The 14842-nt window shown below is 40.9% G+C and overlaps 1 protein-coding gene across 3 annotated transcripts in view; it reads left to right on the top strand.

Annotated features, from left to right (window-relative positions):
* The window catches only part of samd4a (sterile alpha motif domain containing 4A), a 48349-nt gene extending 34202 nt beyond the window's left edge, over window positions 1-14147 (top strand). For 2 of the 3 annotated variants that reach the window (XM_040024796.1, XM_040024795.1), the window contains 9 exons: window positions 1209-1784; window positions 6049-6336; window positions 7668-7777; window positions 8559-8645; window positions 9808-10054; window positions 10153-10238; window positions 10749-10867; window positions 11445-11646; window positions 13875-14147. In XM_040024796.1, the coding sequence (XP_039880730.1) occupies window positions 1209-1784; window positions 6049-6336; window positions 7668-7777; window positions 8559-8645; window positions 9808-10054; window positions 10153-10238; window positions 10749-10867; window positions 11445-11646; window positions 13875-14009 (1850 nt within the window). In that variant the 3' untranslated portion in view covers window positions 14010-14147. The remainder of the gene's footprint in view (window positions 1-1208; window positions 1785-6048; window positions 6337-7667; window positions 7778-8558; window positions 8646-9807; window positions 10055-10152; window positions 10239-10748; window positions 10868-11444; window positions 11647-13874) is intronic. The other variant, XM_040024797.1, reaches the window with a different exon arrangement.
* The last annotated feature ends 695 nt before the right edge of the window (window positions 14148-14842 follow it).

Raw genomic sequence — 14842 nt, 5'->3', positions numbered from 1 at the left:
AAAAAAATACACTGCACCCAAAATATTTCATAGTTCATCAACACTGACCAATCTAATAAACTTAAACCTGCACCATCCTCCCTATTCTGGTATTTTAAAGAGTACTTGGGTTGCTTAATATTTCTGCTAACTAATAGGGTTGCAAACTCCCAGCAAAAAAAAAAAATAGGGAACCACCCTCCACCTCATGATGCTTAATCGATGTAATCAAATTTAATTTGATGCGGGGGGGAAATGCACAGACATAAATTATTTTTCAAGAATAATTAAATAGATTCAACATCTTTCAACAGAATTGCAGAATTCACAGATGGTACTTTCCCAAAGGAAAAAGTACTATAGCTTACTAAGGTATATTAGACTTAACAGTTACTATATACAGTAATGGACTTCTATATATTTTACATCAGATTAAAACTTTGGGTGTAAGAGTCAGATAATTATTTATTAAAAGCTAGACATTTTAAATGAGAATAAGAAAGAAAAGTATGTCTTTGTGCCCCCTTTTCCCTGTTAATGCCCTATCGGCCCCCCTGGCTAAACTTTGCTAGATCCGCCCCTGCACAGTTACCAGCCGTCAGCTACGTAGAAAAGGATCCTGGTGTAGAAAGTAATATTAAATAAATTCCAACAACAGCTTATCAAGGTTAAACGTGCTGCTGTTGTTCAGCCGCTGGTTTCCTCTTTCTGGTGAGAAGTGGGCCAAAAACAAAGAAGAGAGACGGACTCGTGACAGAAAAGCCGATCAGCTGATCATTAAGCAGTTTCACGATTGAAGTAGCAGCAGGAGAGGGAGAGAGAGAGAGAGGCAGTCGCTCCATATATCTGTTGTTAAGCTTAACGTGGGAATGCTTTACAGACATTCAGAGATGAACTTACACACTTGCTTTACTTCTCTCTGGGATAACTTCCTCGGAGATGAAATGCTGGTGAGGCTACAAATACACACAGCCGCTCTATCACGTGATGCATACTGCTGCGACGTGCTACGGTTATGAGCCAAGTTACACCGTGTAGCAAGTTTTGTGAGGTGCTTTTTTGATATTTAATGGATCGGATTAAATTTTTTATTTCTCGCCGATATTCGATCCAGTAATTTGGGTCTGTATCGGACTGATACATAATATCGGATCGGTCCATCTCTACTTTTTCGTTTTCTTTTTTTTTTTCTTTCTTTTTTTAATTTTCTCCTTCATTTTGTCCTGCAGGTATAATTAGCCAATGGCAGAGTGAGCCCAAGGAACGTGTCATCTCCCTCGTCCTTACCCATCTTCCGTTGCTCAAACCGGGAAACGTTGAAGCTAAGGGAGAATACATGCGCTTGCTGCCTCGCATCCTGGCCCACACGATCGAGCACGGCCATCACCTGGAGGAGTCTCGGCAGCTCCTTTCCTACGCCCTCATCCACCCCGCCACCTCCCCTGAAGACCGCGCTGCTCTGGCACTCTGGCTCAACCACCTGGAGGAGAGAGAGAGAGACTCATTGGAAAGGCCTCCTCCTGCCGGGCCTCACCATCACCACCAGTCTACACCTCCTTCGACCCTGACCTCATCTGGATCTTGCTCTTCTACCAACACCTCTTCATCAGGCATTCCCTACTTGCATCACCACCAACGTTATGGCTCAGATGACCGCCTCAATGGGTGGCAGAGCTCCAGGGATTCAGGAATAGGTGGAGGCTGGCATCAGCATGGCTGTGAAAATGGACACCTCCCTCTCTACCCATCATCCTCTGTGCCTGCAACCATCAATACTGTTGGAATTGGCGGAGGCAGTAACGCGAGTAAGTGAAAACCTGTCCTGTCTTTCCTGTTTCTTTCATAGGAGCCACAGACTGGTGCATTTAATGATGTAATAAATATTGTAATACAGTGGGTTACATTTCTGCAACATCCTGTAAAATCTTTGCTAATTTCAGATTTCAACTGATAACTTATTATTCATTTCCTTGTAATCTGTCAGGTAATTATTAAAATTATAGATGTTCATATTAAATACAGCAATAGTTTAAAATTATGAGATCAGCTTATATTCCTATGAGCCAAACACTCAGGTTTGAAGCTTGTCTAAACCCTCTATTTAAATCCTGACAGTTTTATTGAGAATAAGTGCCGATATATGGTCAATGTGAGCATCCACTTTTCCTCTGAAGACAGAAGCCCCACCCACCTGTTGTCCAAACCACTTGTTTGCTAGGAGTGCCCAGTCACGAGAGAGTTGGTTTAAAAAGATGGGGAAGGGAGCTAAAATTGCTTTCTTTTTCAGAGTTTATGAACAGAGTAGTTTCATAAGGGCCCACTAAAGAAATCGCACAAAAAGCACAAAAGCATCTATAACAAGGCACAAAAAAGGCAGTCCACATTTAAAAACAGTGTTTTTAAATACTTGTTTCATTATAAATAAATTAAACAAATGTATAAGAAACACTCTACACTGAACGTAAACAAGTACTGAGCAAATAGTCACAGCAGTTAATACACCCTGACCAGACCGAGTACACTCTGAAGAACCCACACAGCAACTACAGAGGCTGAGTGTTGGCTGGAAGACAACACACAGGGAGGGCTGGGCTGTTGGAATTGAACATAACTATGGTCAGAGCAGGATATTTCCAGACAAGAATGCAAGAGCTCTGTTTTTTCTTTTTCTTTTTTCTTTTCTTTTCTTTTTTTCCCCTGGGAGATGAAAGAAACAGCTGAAGGTTTATAAATAAAGGCACATTTAAAGCTCTGCTTGCTGCTCCAAGAAAGATCCTCTTGTATGTTAGACTGCTAACAGCTTGGGTCCCAAACAAGATCATAGGATTTCACAACTGATAAAACTAGAGTTTCCCCAGCTACCAGTACAGGATTGGTGGCGACAGAGAGCATGGGTATATTTTCTTGTGTGTGGTTTTTTTTTTTTTTTTTTTTTTTTTTTTAATATAAATGTAAAACGAATAGAAGCATTGGGCACACTCAAAGCAAATTGGTATTTATGTGTTGGCATTTAGAGTTATAGAATGATCACGGGGAGGTGGTTCTGGCATCAGAAAAAGTCAGTGTTTGGCTTAGGTATTTAATTTGAGTTATTAAAAATTATTTTTACATTGTTGGTCAACATGTGGTTATGTCTTCATCTGGTCACATTAAAGGCTATAGGAGTATAATGGTCCAATCACCTCAACCTGTGTTCTACTGAGAGAACACCCTGATGACACCCCACCCATACTCTAAGCTTTAGTCCAAACCACAGCAGCACATACCACCCATCCTTTCCCTTGTAAGGCAGCCTTTGTGGCAGACTGTATTTAGGGAAAATGGCTAATATTTAGGGACTGGAACTTGAAATGTTAGCTGGGCACCTATTTTAAACGGAGCCCATGAAGTCCTATACATAGCGCCAACAGTAAGAGCACCACATATAGGAGGAGGAGAGAGAGCCTGGACTATTGATGGCAGTTTACCCTGCCAGACAGTCGACACAAAAAAGTTGTTTGCTCTTCTCCACCTTTTCATTCTCTTCATCCACTTCAACAGTCTCAGGAAAATGTGTGATCCTAGAACTGTTTTGAGATGAAAGTATTGCTATTTTAGTAGTAATGGTAACCTTGGTTTGACCCCGTAAGAGTAGACTTCACTTACTAAGATAAAGAAATGAAGAGGAAAGGCTTTTCAAGCAAATGGATATCTTGGTCGATGGATTTACTTAAGTTATTTACACAGTGGAAAAATATTTCCTCAGGTCATTGAACAGGCATTGTTTAGTATGTTGCTTGGAGGTTGAAACTTCAGATATTAAATCTAAATAACTACTTATGTCACAGATGAGCTGTAGTTTATAGTGAGCAGGAAATTCTGATTTTGAGTACTCTAATAATACAAGATGATTATGATTAATGTAAGCCCTAAAGAGGCATGTTGTGTGCTATGGAATTTTTGAGGGCTCTATATAGAGGATAAATTTACACACTGAGAATGTACACTTGCAGAAAATCCCAGGCAGAAAATGCAGTGCATATATTAAACAGGCACAACATCATTTGAGACGCAGCACAAAGGGGAGATAAACCTGAGAGTCGTATGTATTTTCTGTTTTGCAAATGCAGCCGCATTCTTCCAATAGCACAAAAAACACTTCATTTTACTTTAATGTCTGAACTACTTTGTGTTTGGTCGCTTATTTCTTTGTTGTAACAATGCTTCTTGGGAATAACTGGTGTCATATTTGTAAGGAAAATGCATTTGGCGATTGAGTGGAGTACATGGGTTGTGCCAATGGAAAAACTTGCCAAATCTTCTCTGCCACTGCCAAACAGCTTATTCAGCTATTGACTGTTGGTTTGAGATTCTGGAATCCCAGGTGCTGATAAACAGGTGTCCAATTAGTCCCTGATAAGCAGCACCTGTGAGCTTCGACCTTGCTACAGTGGAAAATTGGTGTCTGCTCCAGGCATGCCAAATTTGACTGATCTGGATAGGGTGTGCCATAGGGGAACTTCAAGCTGATGTTCTGTAAAACAAAGATGCAGCACGATTTGAAGTGAGAGCTAGTACCGTCTCCCAATTGAAGTTCCATATAATAGGAAATGTTGGAGACAGGCTGCAAATTGGGCGTCCCAAGAAGATGGCAGTCATCTACAGATTTGCAGTTAGGATGATATGGCCGATGGGTCTCTACCCAGATAATCTAGAACAGACTACACACAGCCCGTCTCATAGGGTGGTCAGGAGGCCTGCTATGACAGCCAGCCTGCGGAAGGATCATTATTGGGGTGGCTGTAGCTCAGGAGGTAGAGCAGATCACCTACTGATTGGAAGGTTGGTGGTTTGATCCCTGGATCCTCTAGTCTGCATGCCAAGTATCCTTGGGCAAGAGACTAACCCCAAGTTGCTCTCTGATTCATCCATCGGAGTGTGAATGTGTGTGAATGTCGTTAGAAAAGCACTCAGTTTAGAGTCAGTGCTTGTGAGATTGAGTATGTGTGGCATGTTGTATAGAGCGCTTTGAGTACTCCAAGAGAGTATAAAAGCGGTCAATCAGTCCATCTGTCACTGTCGGACCCATTAGCGCTGATGTCGGCAACATGTGCACCTTAACGTGTCAAGGAATATTATGTTCATCTACGAGTACAAATTCTGCCTAAGACAATTGGAACTAAGAAGCAAAGCTTAGAAAAGAAGCTGTTGCTCAGCATGAGGAGGAGGTGCCATGGGGTTGTGGCTGTTCATGGTTCTTCCACATTATACTGAATCACCTGGTTGCTACATGAATAAATTCTTAAATTGCCTCATTTCTTCAGACTTCAATCATCCATTCGAATAAACGACACCAAAGAAGGGTCAATAGCACAATAAACTGTTTGACAGTGGCAGAGTTAACAATTATCTGCATTAACTGTTCAGGATCTGCAGCTATTTTTATACACAGTCCCCCATTTTTAGAAGCTAAGACATAATTGGGCAATTGACTGACCGAGGGGTTTCATGTTGTTGGTCTTTTATTTGGTAGCTATTTACTGGAACTCTCAATATGAGGTCCAAAGAGATGTTGATGCAAGTGAAGGAGGCCATTAATAGGCTGAAAAACCAAAATAAACCAATCAGAGACAGCAAAAAGTTTGAGTTGCCCAATCAGTAATCTGATACATTGATTTAAAAAAAAAAAAAAAAAAAAAGAATGCACACACGAGCTAGGCAGCATCAAAACATAAACATTTAAAATGTTAGTTTGCCTAATTAATTTGAGGCACTGTGTACAAAAATAGCTGTAATTCCTAAACAGTTCATTAATTGTTTTTTTTATATTTAAAAAACAAACAAAGAACAAAACAAACAAACCCTTGGATCCAACCTTAAGGTCTGGGCTCAAGTCACATATTGATTCAAGTCAACTGTGGTGGTGTACACAGTCATTGTCATTGTCCAAATACATATGGATTAGAAGCCTATAGATCGCCAAAATGTAAAGAAAATGACTTCATGTTCAGTGTTCTTGAACACAGGAGTGCGTGAACTATATAATGTTCCCAGTCAGTCTGAGTGACTAGTGGTGTTGTTGGTTTACAGTCCTTACAAGTGGAGGTGGCAGCCAACAGCACAGTCCCTTAAAGCGCTCAGTGTCCCTCACACCCCCCATGAGTGGCCCCAACAACCAGCCTCTGGGTCACGCATGGCTTTCCCAGGAAGATCTTCGGACTGCTAGAGGCCCAGCCCCAGACCACGCACCTCTCTCTCCACAAAGCAGCATCGCCTCCTCTGGCAGTGGAGGCAGTGAGCATCTGGAGGATGCTGGTTTAGGAGGAGGTTCAGGTCTGCATCGCAGTTCCTTTCATGAAGAGGGCAGTGGCATGAGGGGTGAGTAAGAAAGAGACCTGTTCAATATTCGTGACCCACTGGATTATGGCAAACATTGGAGTGAGGTGGCTGACTCGCAGTCAAAATGCGCATAGATGGATAACAGTTTCAAGGGAATAAGGAGAACTCCCGAAATAGCAATGCCAACTCTGGGACAGAGTCACTAGATATTGGATTTTAAGATAACTTTATAGATTTTTTTAAGATGTCGGAACTAACCACTGATTTTGAAGTCCACACTTGCTTTCACAAAAATGAAACATGAAAACAATTTATCAGTGAGGTTAAATGGGTAATGACAGGCTCCCCTATTTAGATCAAAAGTACTCTCCTAGGTTGACTGATTTGGTGGGAATGAGTATTGAGACAGACTAGGTTCAATACTATAGTCAGCCGAGCTTTCAGACATTCACTACTACCGGTAATTGGATGTGATTCAGGTGGAAGAGCAGGTTGTCCACTAATCAGTCCCACTATATTACAATATTAAAGTGTCTTTGGCAAAGAAACTTTCTTTATTTACATCACTTATTTTCTTTTGGTTCCTCCATCACTGATATGGACCACTTCTATGAGGAAACTTATGACTATCTGCTGTTTGTGCTTTACAAGCATTCAGTAAAAGGGCGTGGCAAGTTGTTAATCCAGTCGTGCAGTTTGTGAGAGGAAGCAGAGGTCAGAACTAATGACCTTATTGACCTTACTCTGAGGCGATCACTGTCTGCACAGCATGAAACCCTTTCTGGTCGTCTGGGTCTTTTTTTTTTTCCTTTTTTTTTTTTTTTCCCTTTTTTTTTTTTGAAATGCAGTCATTCAGATAAATAGGAATGCAGTTCTGACAGTTGTCATTGATAGTTCTAAGAGAACAAACTGTCATTTGTAAAATCTGTTTTAGAGGGTTTTATTTTTCAGTTGTCTGTTGTTGTTGCTGTCATAGTCTAACAATGAAATACTGCATTACAGACTTGGTTTTGGACTCTTTTATCACATTATTCATGATCCAGCTAAATCGAAAAGTGCCAGTGATCAAATGCTCTCAAAGACCATCAAACTTTGTGTAATCACAAGCCACATCACACCAGGCAGAGTAGGTGGAGATTGAGGGTGGGTTTTCGATGTGCCTTTTTGGTCTCTGAACTTCTGCAAATCAGTCCTCAAAACAGGCAAAAAGTATTGCATATTTTAGAAAAGAAAAAAAGCTAAGCCAGCAGCCCTTATTATTCTACGTTAGTACAAAGATGTGTCAGCAATAAGCTTAACATCCTCTGTAGTTTGACCCATTTGTTTGGTTGTCTGCAGCAGTGATTATGTGATATGTCTTTGTCCCTCAGATGTTCCTGCTTGGCTGAAGAGTCTCCGTCTCCATAAGTACGCCGCTCTCTTCTCCACAATGACCTACGATGAGATGATGGCACTGACTGAAGAGCAACTAGAAGCACAGGTAAACACATGTGCACCCACGTACTTGTAGACAAAGTGAGCTGATGTAGTAATAATTTCTACAATTAGTATAGATTTTATTCTGGACAAATTTTATACAGATACCAACTTTATATTTGCACAGTAATTCAGAAATTGCTATTTGTATGCAAGGCAATAAGTCTGTGTTTAAAAACAAACAAAAAAACAAATCGTAGATGAGCATGTACCTCTGGGACATAGGGCCCAGAATTGCAAAAAGAGAAACATGTTAATATCCTGGACTACAAAATCAGTGTAGTCTACGTCAGATCTACTCAAGTTGAAACCTGATAATGTTGTATTAAATGGTACAAGACATTTAGTTCTTGATGCTTGTGTGTAAGGACATGGATAGGCTATTCTGAAACAGCGGATGTAGCTAAAATTAACACAACTCCGTCCACTGGGAAGTTGCGTACTTCCTCCAGGTGCTGCTAATTCGTTTTTAGGCTGAACCTAATGAAGTGCACATTTTCACTGAGATGTTGTGAACAAAATGTCCAAGAGGAGTCATCATCAACAAAAATTTCCAATCTCCAAATGAAAGTCTAATGTAGTCTAAACCAACAGAGCGTTTTAAGTAATGAGAATCTGTCCTAAAAAGACAGGCCTAACTCATGTTTATTTAAAAAATAAGCACAAAACCTCTTTCCATTTGGAAAAACCTTATCACACTGTGTTTGTAAGAGAGCTATCATTTGCATTAGGCCTGTATTGTCAATGAGAAGAGATGTTTGATGCCAAACTGTTTCCTCCAACAGAAAGTCACTAAAGGAGCACGGCACAAGATTGTTATCAGCATTCAGAAGCTCAAAGAGAGGCAGAACCTACTCCGGAGCCTGGAAAAGGTCAGAAGGACTACATGTTGCATCCAGTCCACCTCAAAGCTTGTTTGTGGTGTTGGTGTTATGTATCTGAGATGACAGCTAAGGGAACACCTAATCCAGGAAAGAGACTTTTGGGCTCCTAATTTAAACCAGTCTGCCTCCCCCACCCCTGCACTCTTTCATTCAGCCTTCAGAGCAAGACAATGACGCTCAAGGGCACGCCACAACTTCTTGAGGCAGCTAAATTCAGGCTTAACCTTTCCATTAATGATTTCATCAATGACGAATCATTTTAAAAGCATGTTACTGTGCATTTGAAGAGCTTGGGAAACAAGACACCTGCTGCTCGGTATTTTGAGTTCACACAGACTTGTCTACTGCTTTGAAGTGTGTAGTGTGGGAGGTAGGCTGATATGACGTGTGTGGACATAAGTGAAGGAAATTAAGCTGTATTTTTCCCTTTTTTGTACAATTTTGAACAATTTGTTGTGTGATGATATGGTGGAGTAAAGCATACTTATCAGAGAATAAAGTCACACTCCCTCTATCTGTGTTGTAATCTGAGCTTCTGTGATTTGAAGCCAGACACGCCTTGCGTGCGTGTTGTTGCATGTGAGTCCTTCTGTTTGAAACGGTTGGCTAATTATCATTAAAAAGAAGAGAGTGAAAGTGAAAGTAAAACTGAAATGGCAGGGTGCAATCTGGAGCATTTGGTCAGTGCTCCTGAAGAAGAAGAGCACTTATTAGTCAATTGATTTATCCAAATCTAGGTCATTGGGGTAGGTAGGATTTTAAGCAGCACCTCCCTGTTTGCTCAATCTCCACCAGCTTGTCTTCTCTCAGCTGGCTTCAGCTGAGAGATGTGATCTCTTCAGCGTGCTTGGGTCTGACCAGCGTGTCAGAAGCGTTCTGATAATAGCTTAAATGAAACGTGGAGGGAGGTGTGTCTCTTTGTTTTTGCTTGAGATGCTCATCTGCTTGTGCAACATCTTGTGATTCTGAATTTCACACATTACACCTTAAATATTCATTATCTAGGTTAGAATTGGCACACTTTTACATAAATGTTTTTACATAGATGTGGTCCCCGCAATGATACAATTCTTCTGTCACTTCATTAGATTTTAGGATCTCATCTGTAAAGTAAAAACCATCTTTACCTGATGTCATTTGCTGCCACCAGGATGTGTTGGAGGGCGGTAACCTTCGTGCCCCACTCCAGGAGCTCCACCAAATGATCATGACTCCTATTAAGGCTTTCAGTGGTGGCGAAGAGGCCTCTTTGCATCGCCCTCTGCTGACCCCGGAAGGCAAAAGCGCCGCACCTGGCTCCCACCTGAGTGGGGGAAGTGGAGGAGAGGCTGAGTCTGGCACCAGTGTGATCGCTGAGGGGGATATACCTGGTCAGTTCACTCGTGTTATGGGCAAAGGTGAGCTCCTCACAACAACATGCAATTGAGATTGATTTCTGGGGCCAAGGGATGAGTTGGATTTAATGTCTGTGTTTTCATATCTGTGCTGTCCACAGTTTGCACACAGCTGCTGGTGTCAAGGTCAGACGAGGACAACATCAGCTCCTACCTACAACTCATTGACAAGTGCCTTATCCATGAGGTAGCCACCCCCTCCTTTTGATGTTTATATCTGATAGTAGTATCAGTTCAATGCAATTCATTTTTCCCCCAAATACCAAATAAATTGTCAGTCAATGAAATATATCAGCAAATAGATTTTATAGTTGTTCACAGATAGTTAAAATAATGGAAGTTAATTTTGTGTATTACCAATATTAATGTTGTTTAAAGGGATTAGCAGCACAGGATATTATATATTTGATATTAATACATTTGAAATTTAGGACAGTTTAACTAGTAATAATATGTCTAATTAAATGAAATGCAGTTGTCCAATTAGTCCCTGATCTGTTATTTACTTACCATAAATAACAGATCATTTCTAGCCACTCTTTTTCTTTGTCTGTTAAATGTCTTGTGTTTTTGCCTAGCATCATTGTGCTTTGGTGTAAATGTGCAGTGTGACATGAGCCACACTGAGCCATGTTCTTCAGCAGTAATGCTTCACTTCACCCCAGATTTTATAATCCCCATTCTCCCTTGTTCTCAGTCCTTCACTGAGACGCAGAAGAAGAGACTGTTGTCATGGAAACAACAGGTCCAGAGGCTGTTCCGGTCCATTCCGAGGAAAAACCTGCTTGACATTGCAGGGTACCGGCCGCAGAGGAGGTACGCACACAGATGAGCAATAGTCTTAATTTTCCAGTGGTATTTCCTGTAATAAAGACAGTTGAAAAAGTTTGACGAACTTTGTTAAAACAATTTTTTAAAAAGACAGACTTCTATGTGAAAATTATTAAATAAGTGGGAAGCAAAAGTTAAATGTGTTAAAATTTAGTGGCTAATTTTTACACAAACTACTTTATTTACGTCTAACAGTTAAAGAATTAATTTAGACAACAAAGAAGCCAGTTAGGTTTGAGGAAAAACTGTTCTGTATTCATGTGCAGTGTTGTAGCTTTGGGATGATTATACTCTACTGGACTAAATTACTTTCAAACTAGCATATGCATTAAATGTCAATTTAAAACTACTTTAGTCAAGTGAAATTTGCATATGTTTTTTTCTATCTATCCAGCAGCACAGCTTCCTGAAAATGGAAGAAAATTAAAGTTGGCATAATTATTTTACAAAAAGATTCTTCTGTGCTTCATATTATTTAAATGCACAGCTGCTGTTCTTTTTAACATCCAAACACCTTAGACAATGCTCGCCTCTGTACAACTTTTGTTTTGTCCTGTCGCAGCCGCTTTGGCCAGTCCAACTCTCTCCCTACCACTGGCTGTGTTGGGGGCAGTGTGTCAGCCAGGAGGAGCCTTCACCAGTTCCAGATGCCCTCCCGGAGTTTGCCGGGTGCCAGGCTGGGCCTGTTGGGCAGCGGGGGGCTGCTGGGACCCACACCTCGTAGCTCCAGCAGCACACCCACCGGTCCCAAGCAAGGAAGACATGTGAGTTCAAATAAGCAGATTGTTTGAACCAGTTAGCAGATATGAGTCGTCACATAGGAAGAGCAGGACGCTTGAATGTCCAGTGGATAACAAGGACACATACAGAAAGACCAGCATATAATAACCAACTTGTATTACCAGTATTGTATAATCTGCAAGGTTATCAGCTAATTTGTGGGTATTGATCATCTTCAGTTAATCTGTCCTTATATTGTGGATTAGCTATTACAGTTTAAAATATTTGAAAGCTTTTTTTCTTTATAAATGTAGAAAATGCAGGTTTAATGTTTTTGTTTCAAAAACTAAACAAAATATTAATCAGTTGTCTTATCCCTAAACTCTTCAAAGCAATTTTTTTTTTTATTACTTCCACACACTGGGCATGTTGAGGATGTTTTGTTGAACTGAGAGGTACTTAAATAGCACTATTCTACTTATTCTGAGCAATCACAGCGCTTTCTACTACACTTCTTATTCACCCAATATAACACCTACAATGCTTTTATGTATTCCTAAGCCCTTTTTGTCTAACATTCACACAAACTCCCACTCCAATAGATGGGCGACAATCTTGCCCAAGCATACTTTGACATGGACTGAACAACAGGGGATTGAGTCGCTAACCTCAGCATGCACTACCACCTGACCCACAGCCCCTCGCAGTGTTCCCTCTTTTTAGCAGACTTGGTTTATATAGATTCAGTCATATTTATGTTTACAATATACTACAGCATGTACTGATTCCTTAAGTCTGACTTCAATAAGTACTAAATGGGAGTTAAATTGTGTGTTTAAAGGGACTGTGGTGAATGGCAGTGGTGTATGTGACTGTACAAAGGAACATTTTGTAGTGCATAATAATACATTCCAGGATGTTTACAGTACCTCGGGCAGCAGAATTCCTTCTTCAGCATGTATTCTGCCTGAAATAGTCTTTTTATTCCATGACAAAGAAATGCAGGGTGAGGAAGAGTAACAGTGGTGGTGGTGTCTGGCAAATGAAGTGAGGTGGATGGAACTCATAGGCAGGTCACCCCACATACCAGAGGCTCTGCGTCAGTGCAGAACATTGAAACAGGAGGAGCTGTGGAGCTGTTTCAGGCCCATCCTGGCACGCTTGTGTCTGGGCTGACCCAGTTCACTGGAAAACTTTCTGTCCCTCCTTCTCTTTCCCTCCTTCTCTCTCGCTCTCTCATCCTTTACAATGGGAGGAAATACCTCAGTTCCTCCTCGTCACGCTGGACCTTCTTGTGTGTGAATGTGCAGTGAGAGGAGAAGGAGGGCGGGTGGGGAAATGTGTGAGTCATATTTTGGGAGAGGTAGCCGTGCCGTTGAAGGAGGAGGGACAACAAGCGAGAGAGGGAGTGTTTAAGTGTGTGTCTATATATATGTAAGAGAGAGGGGGCCAGTCAGAGGCAGTGAGAACAGTGCACAGGCATTTCCTGTTTTTCCCTGGCCTGCGGCGCTGGAGGGGTGGGGGTGGGTGGGGTGGATTGGTGAGGGGAGGGGCATGTGGCAGTGCTGTTGGGGGTATAATGGGCAGGTTACAGTGAGGAATTCACGTGGTGAGCGTCTGAGACTGTCATTAGGTGTGGGCTAGACATTCAGACAGGAGTGTGGGGAATGAAAGTATTTAAGAAGTTGTGGTCTTACATGAGTTTTTTCAAGCTTGCACATTTCATGCATTCATGTTTTTGGTCAGTGAAGGTTTTAGCCAAAGCGCTGATGTGGGGAACGGTAGGGAAGTTGGAGCAGAATCTTTGGTCTTGTAATTTGTGCATTGAATCATAATGAAGAAATGGGATTTTGTCTATTACATTTCTCTATTTAATCTTAACTACGTAATCCACAGGCCAGTGTGAGTTCTGAAGTCCATGCTTATGGTCTGGTACTGTTAACTTCAAATAAAGCAGGAATTTCTCAAAATTAACTTTCCTTGTATCACAAAAAGAAAAAAAAGAACAACAAACATTTGTCGTGCACCCCAGATCCACATTCATTCGTAATAATGTGAAGTTATAAAAAAATTTTTTTCCCCCTTTTTTTTTTTTTTTCTGGCAATGTCCTGATAGTGATCAAGCAGAGTTTTGGTGAACATTTCAGTTTACTACATTTTGAGAGCAGAAACAAAAACTTTTGTACAAATTTTAAACCCATTTCCACCAAGACTGAGACTTTGGATATCATTGCACATTCTCTGCTATGTAATCTTGAAATGTCCTCCTCAGGGTCCATGGTTTGCTAATCCTGGAGGAAGTAACAGCATGCCCAGTCGTACCCACAGTTCCGTGCAGAGGACACGTTCCCTACCAGTTCACACCACACCACAAACCGTGGTCACGTTCCAACAAGCTGGTAAGTAATGCCGGGACACACTTACATTTACTTTAACTAATTACAACCAGGGCTCTCAAAATTTCAAAATCCCTGGTAGCCCTTCGGGCAGGGACTCTTCAGTTTTTGGTAGCCCAAAATAAATTTAAGTAGCCCGAATAAAAAAAGAGAGCAATTTTTTGATTGATGTTTTGTTTCCTTTACAATATTATACATTAAAGTATAATATTGTAAAGGAAACAAAACATTAATCAAAAAATTGTTGAAAAACAAATTACAACATTGTATAAAAATTACAATCATCAACTCAAATACTTGGTTCTAATTGAACAGAAATTTCTGTGAACTTGTAAGAACTGTGTAGGACATGAATCAGTCTGTGTCAGATCCTGAATTTGAAATTTCCACTGAAGTCATGGGTCAGAGGCAAGTGGAACCAAGATCTAGGCCATTTGCTTTTTGAAGTTTGCAAAGACTGCTAAATTTTGCCAGTGGTATATCACTCTTTGCAACATAGTACGCTGTTCTAAACAGATTTTTCAGGTTTATTTTTAGTATGTTATTTGCAATAGGTGTTTGTTCTGGGAAAGATATTGCAGACTGAGCAATAATGCATTTCTTGCATTTCTCATGGGTTCTAATTGGGGCCTTTCTTAAAATGACTGGTCCCAGTAACAAAGGCGCTTGTCGACTCAGAAATCGAGAGAAAACCAACAACACACCTGGCAGAACATTATGTTATTTACACGGGTGCACATAAGTGGTCCGCATGTGCGCATTCGCTGTCAAAATAAAAGACGCGCACCAGATAAGAAGTTGCAACGCGCGTTTGTGTCCATATAAAAAGCACTGTTTTTGTCCG

Source organism: Simochromis diagramma, unplaced genomic scaffold, assembly GCF_900408965.1.
Source record: "Simochromis diagramma unplaced genomic scaffold, fSimDia1.1 OVJJ01000299.1, whole genome shotgun sequence".
In the NCBI taxonomy this organism is placed as follows: domain Eukaryota; kingdom Metazoa; phylum Chordata; class Actinopteri; order Cichliformes; family Cichlidae; genus Simochromis; species Simochromis diagramma.
The sequence above is the reverse complement of the archived record's forward strand: the minus strand, read 5'-3'. Positions and strand labels throughout refer to the sequence as shown.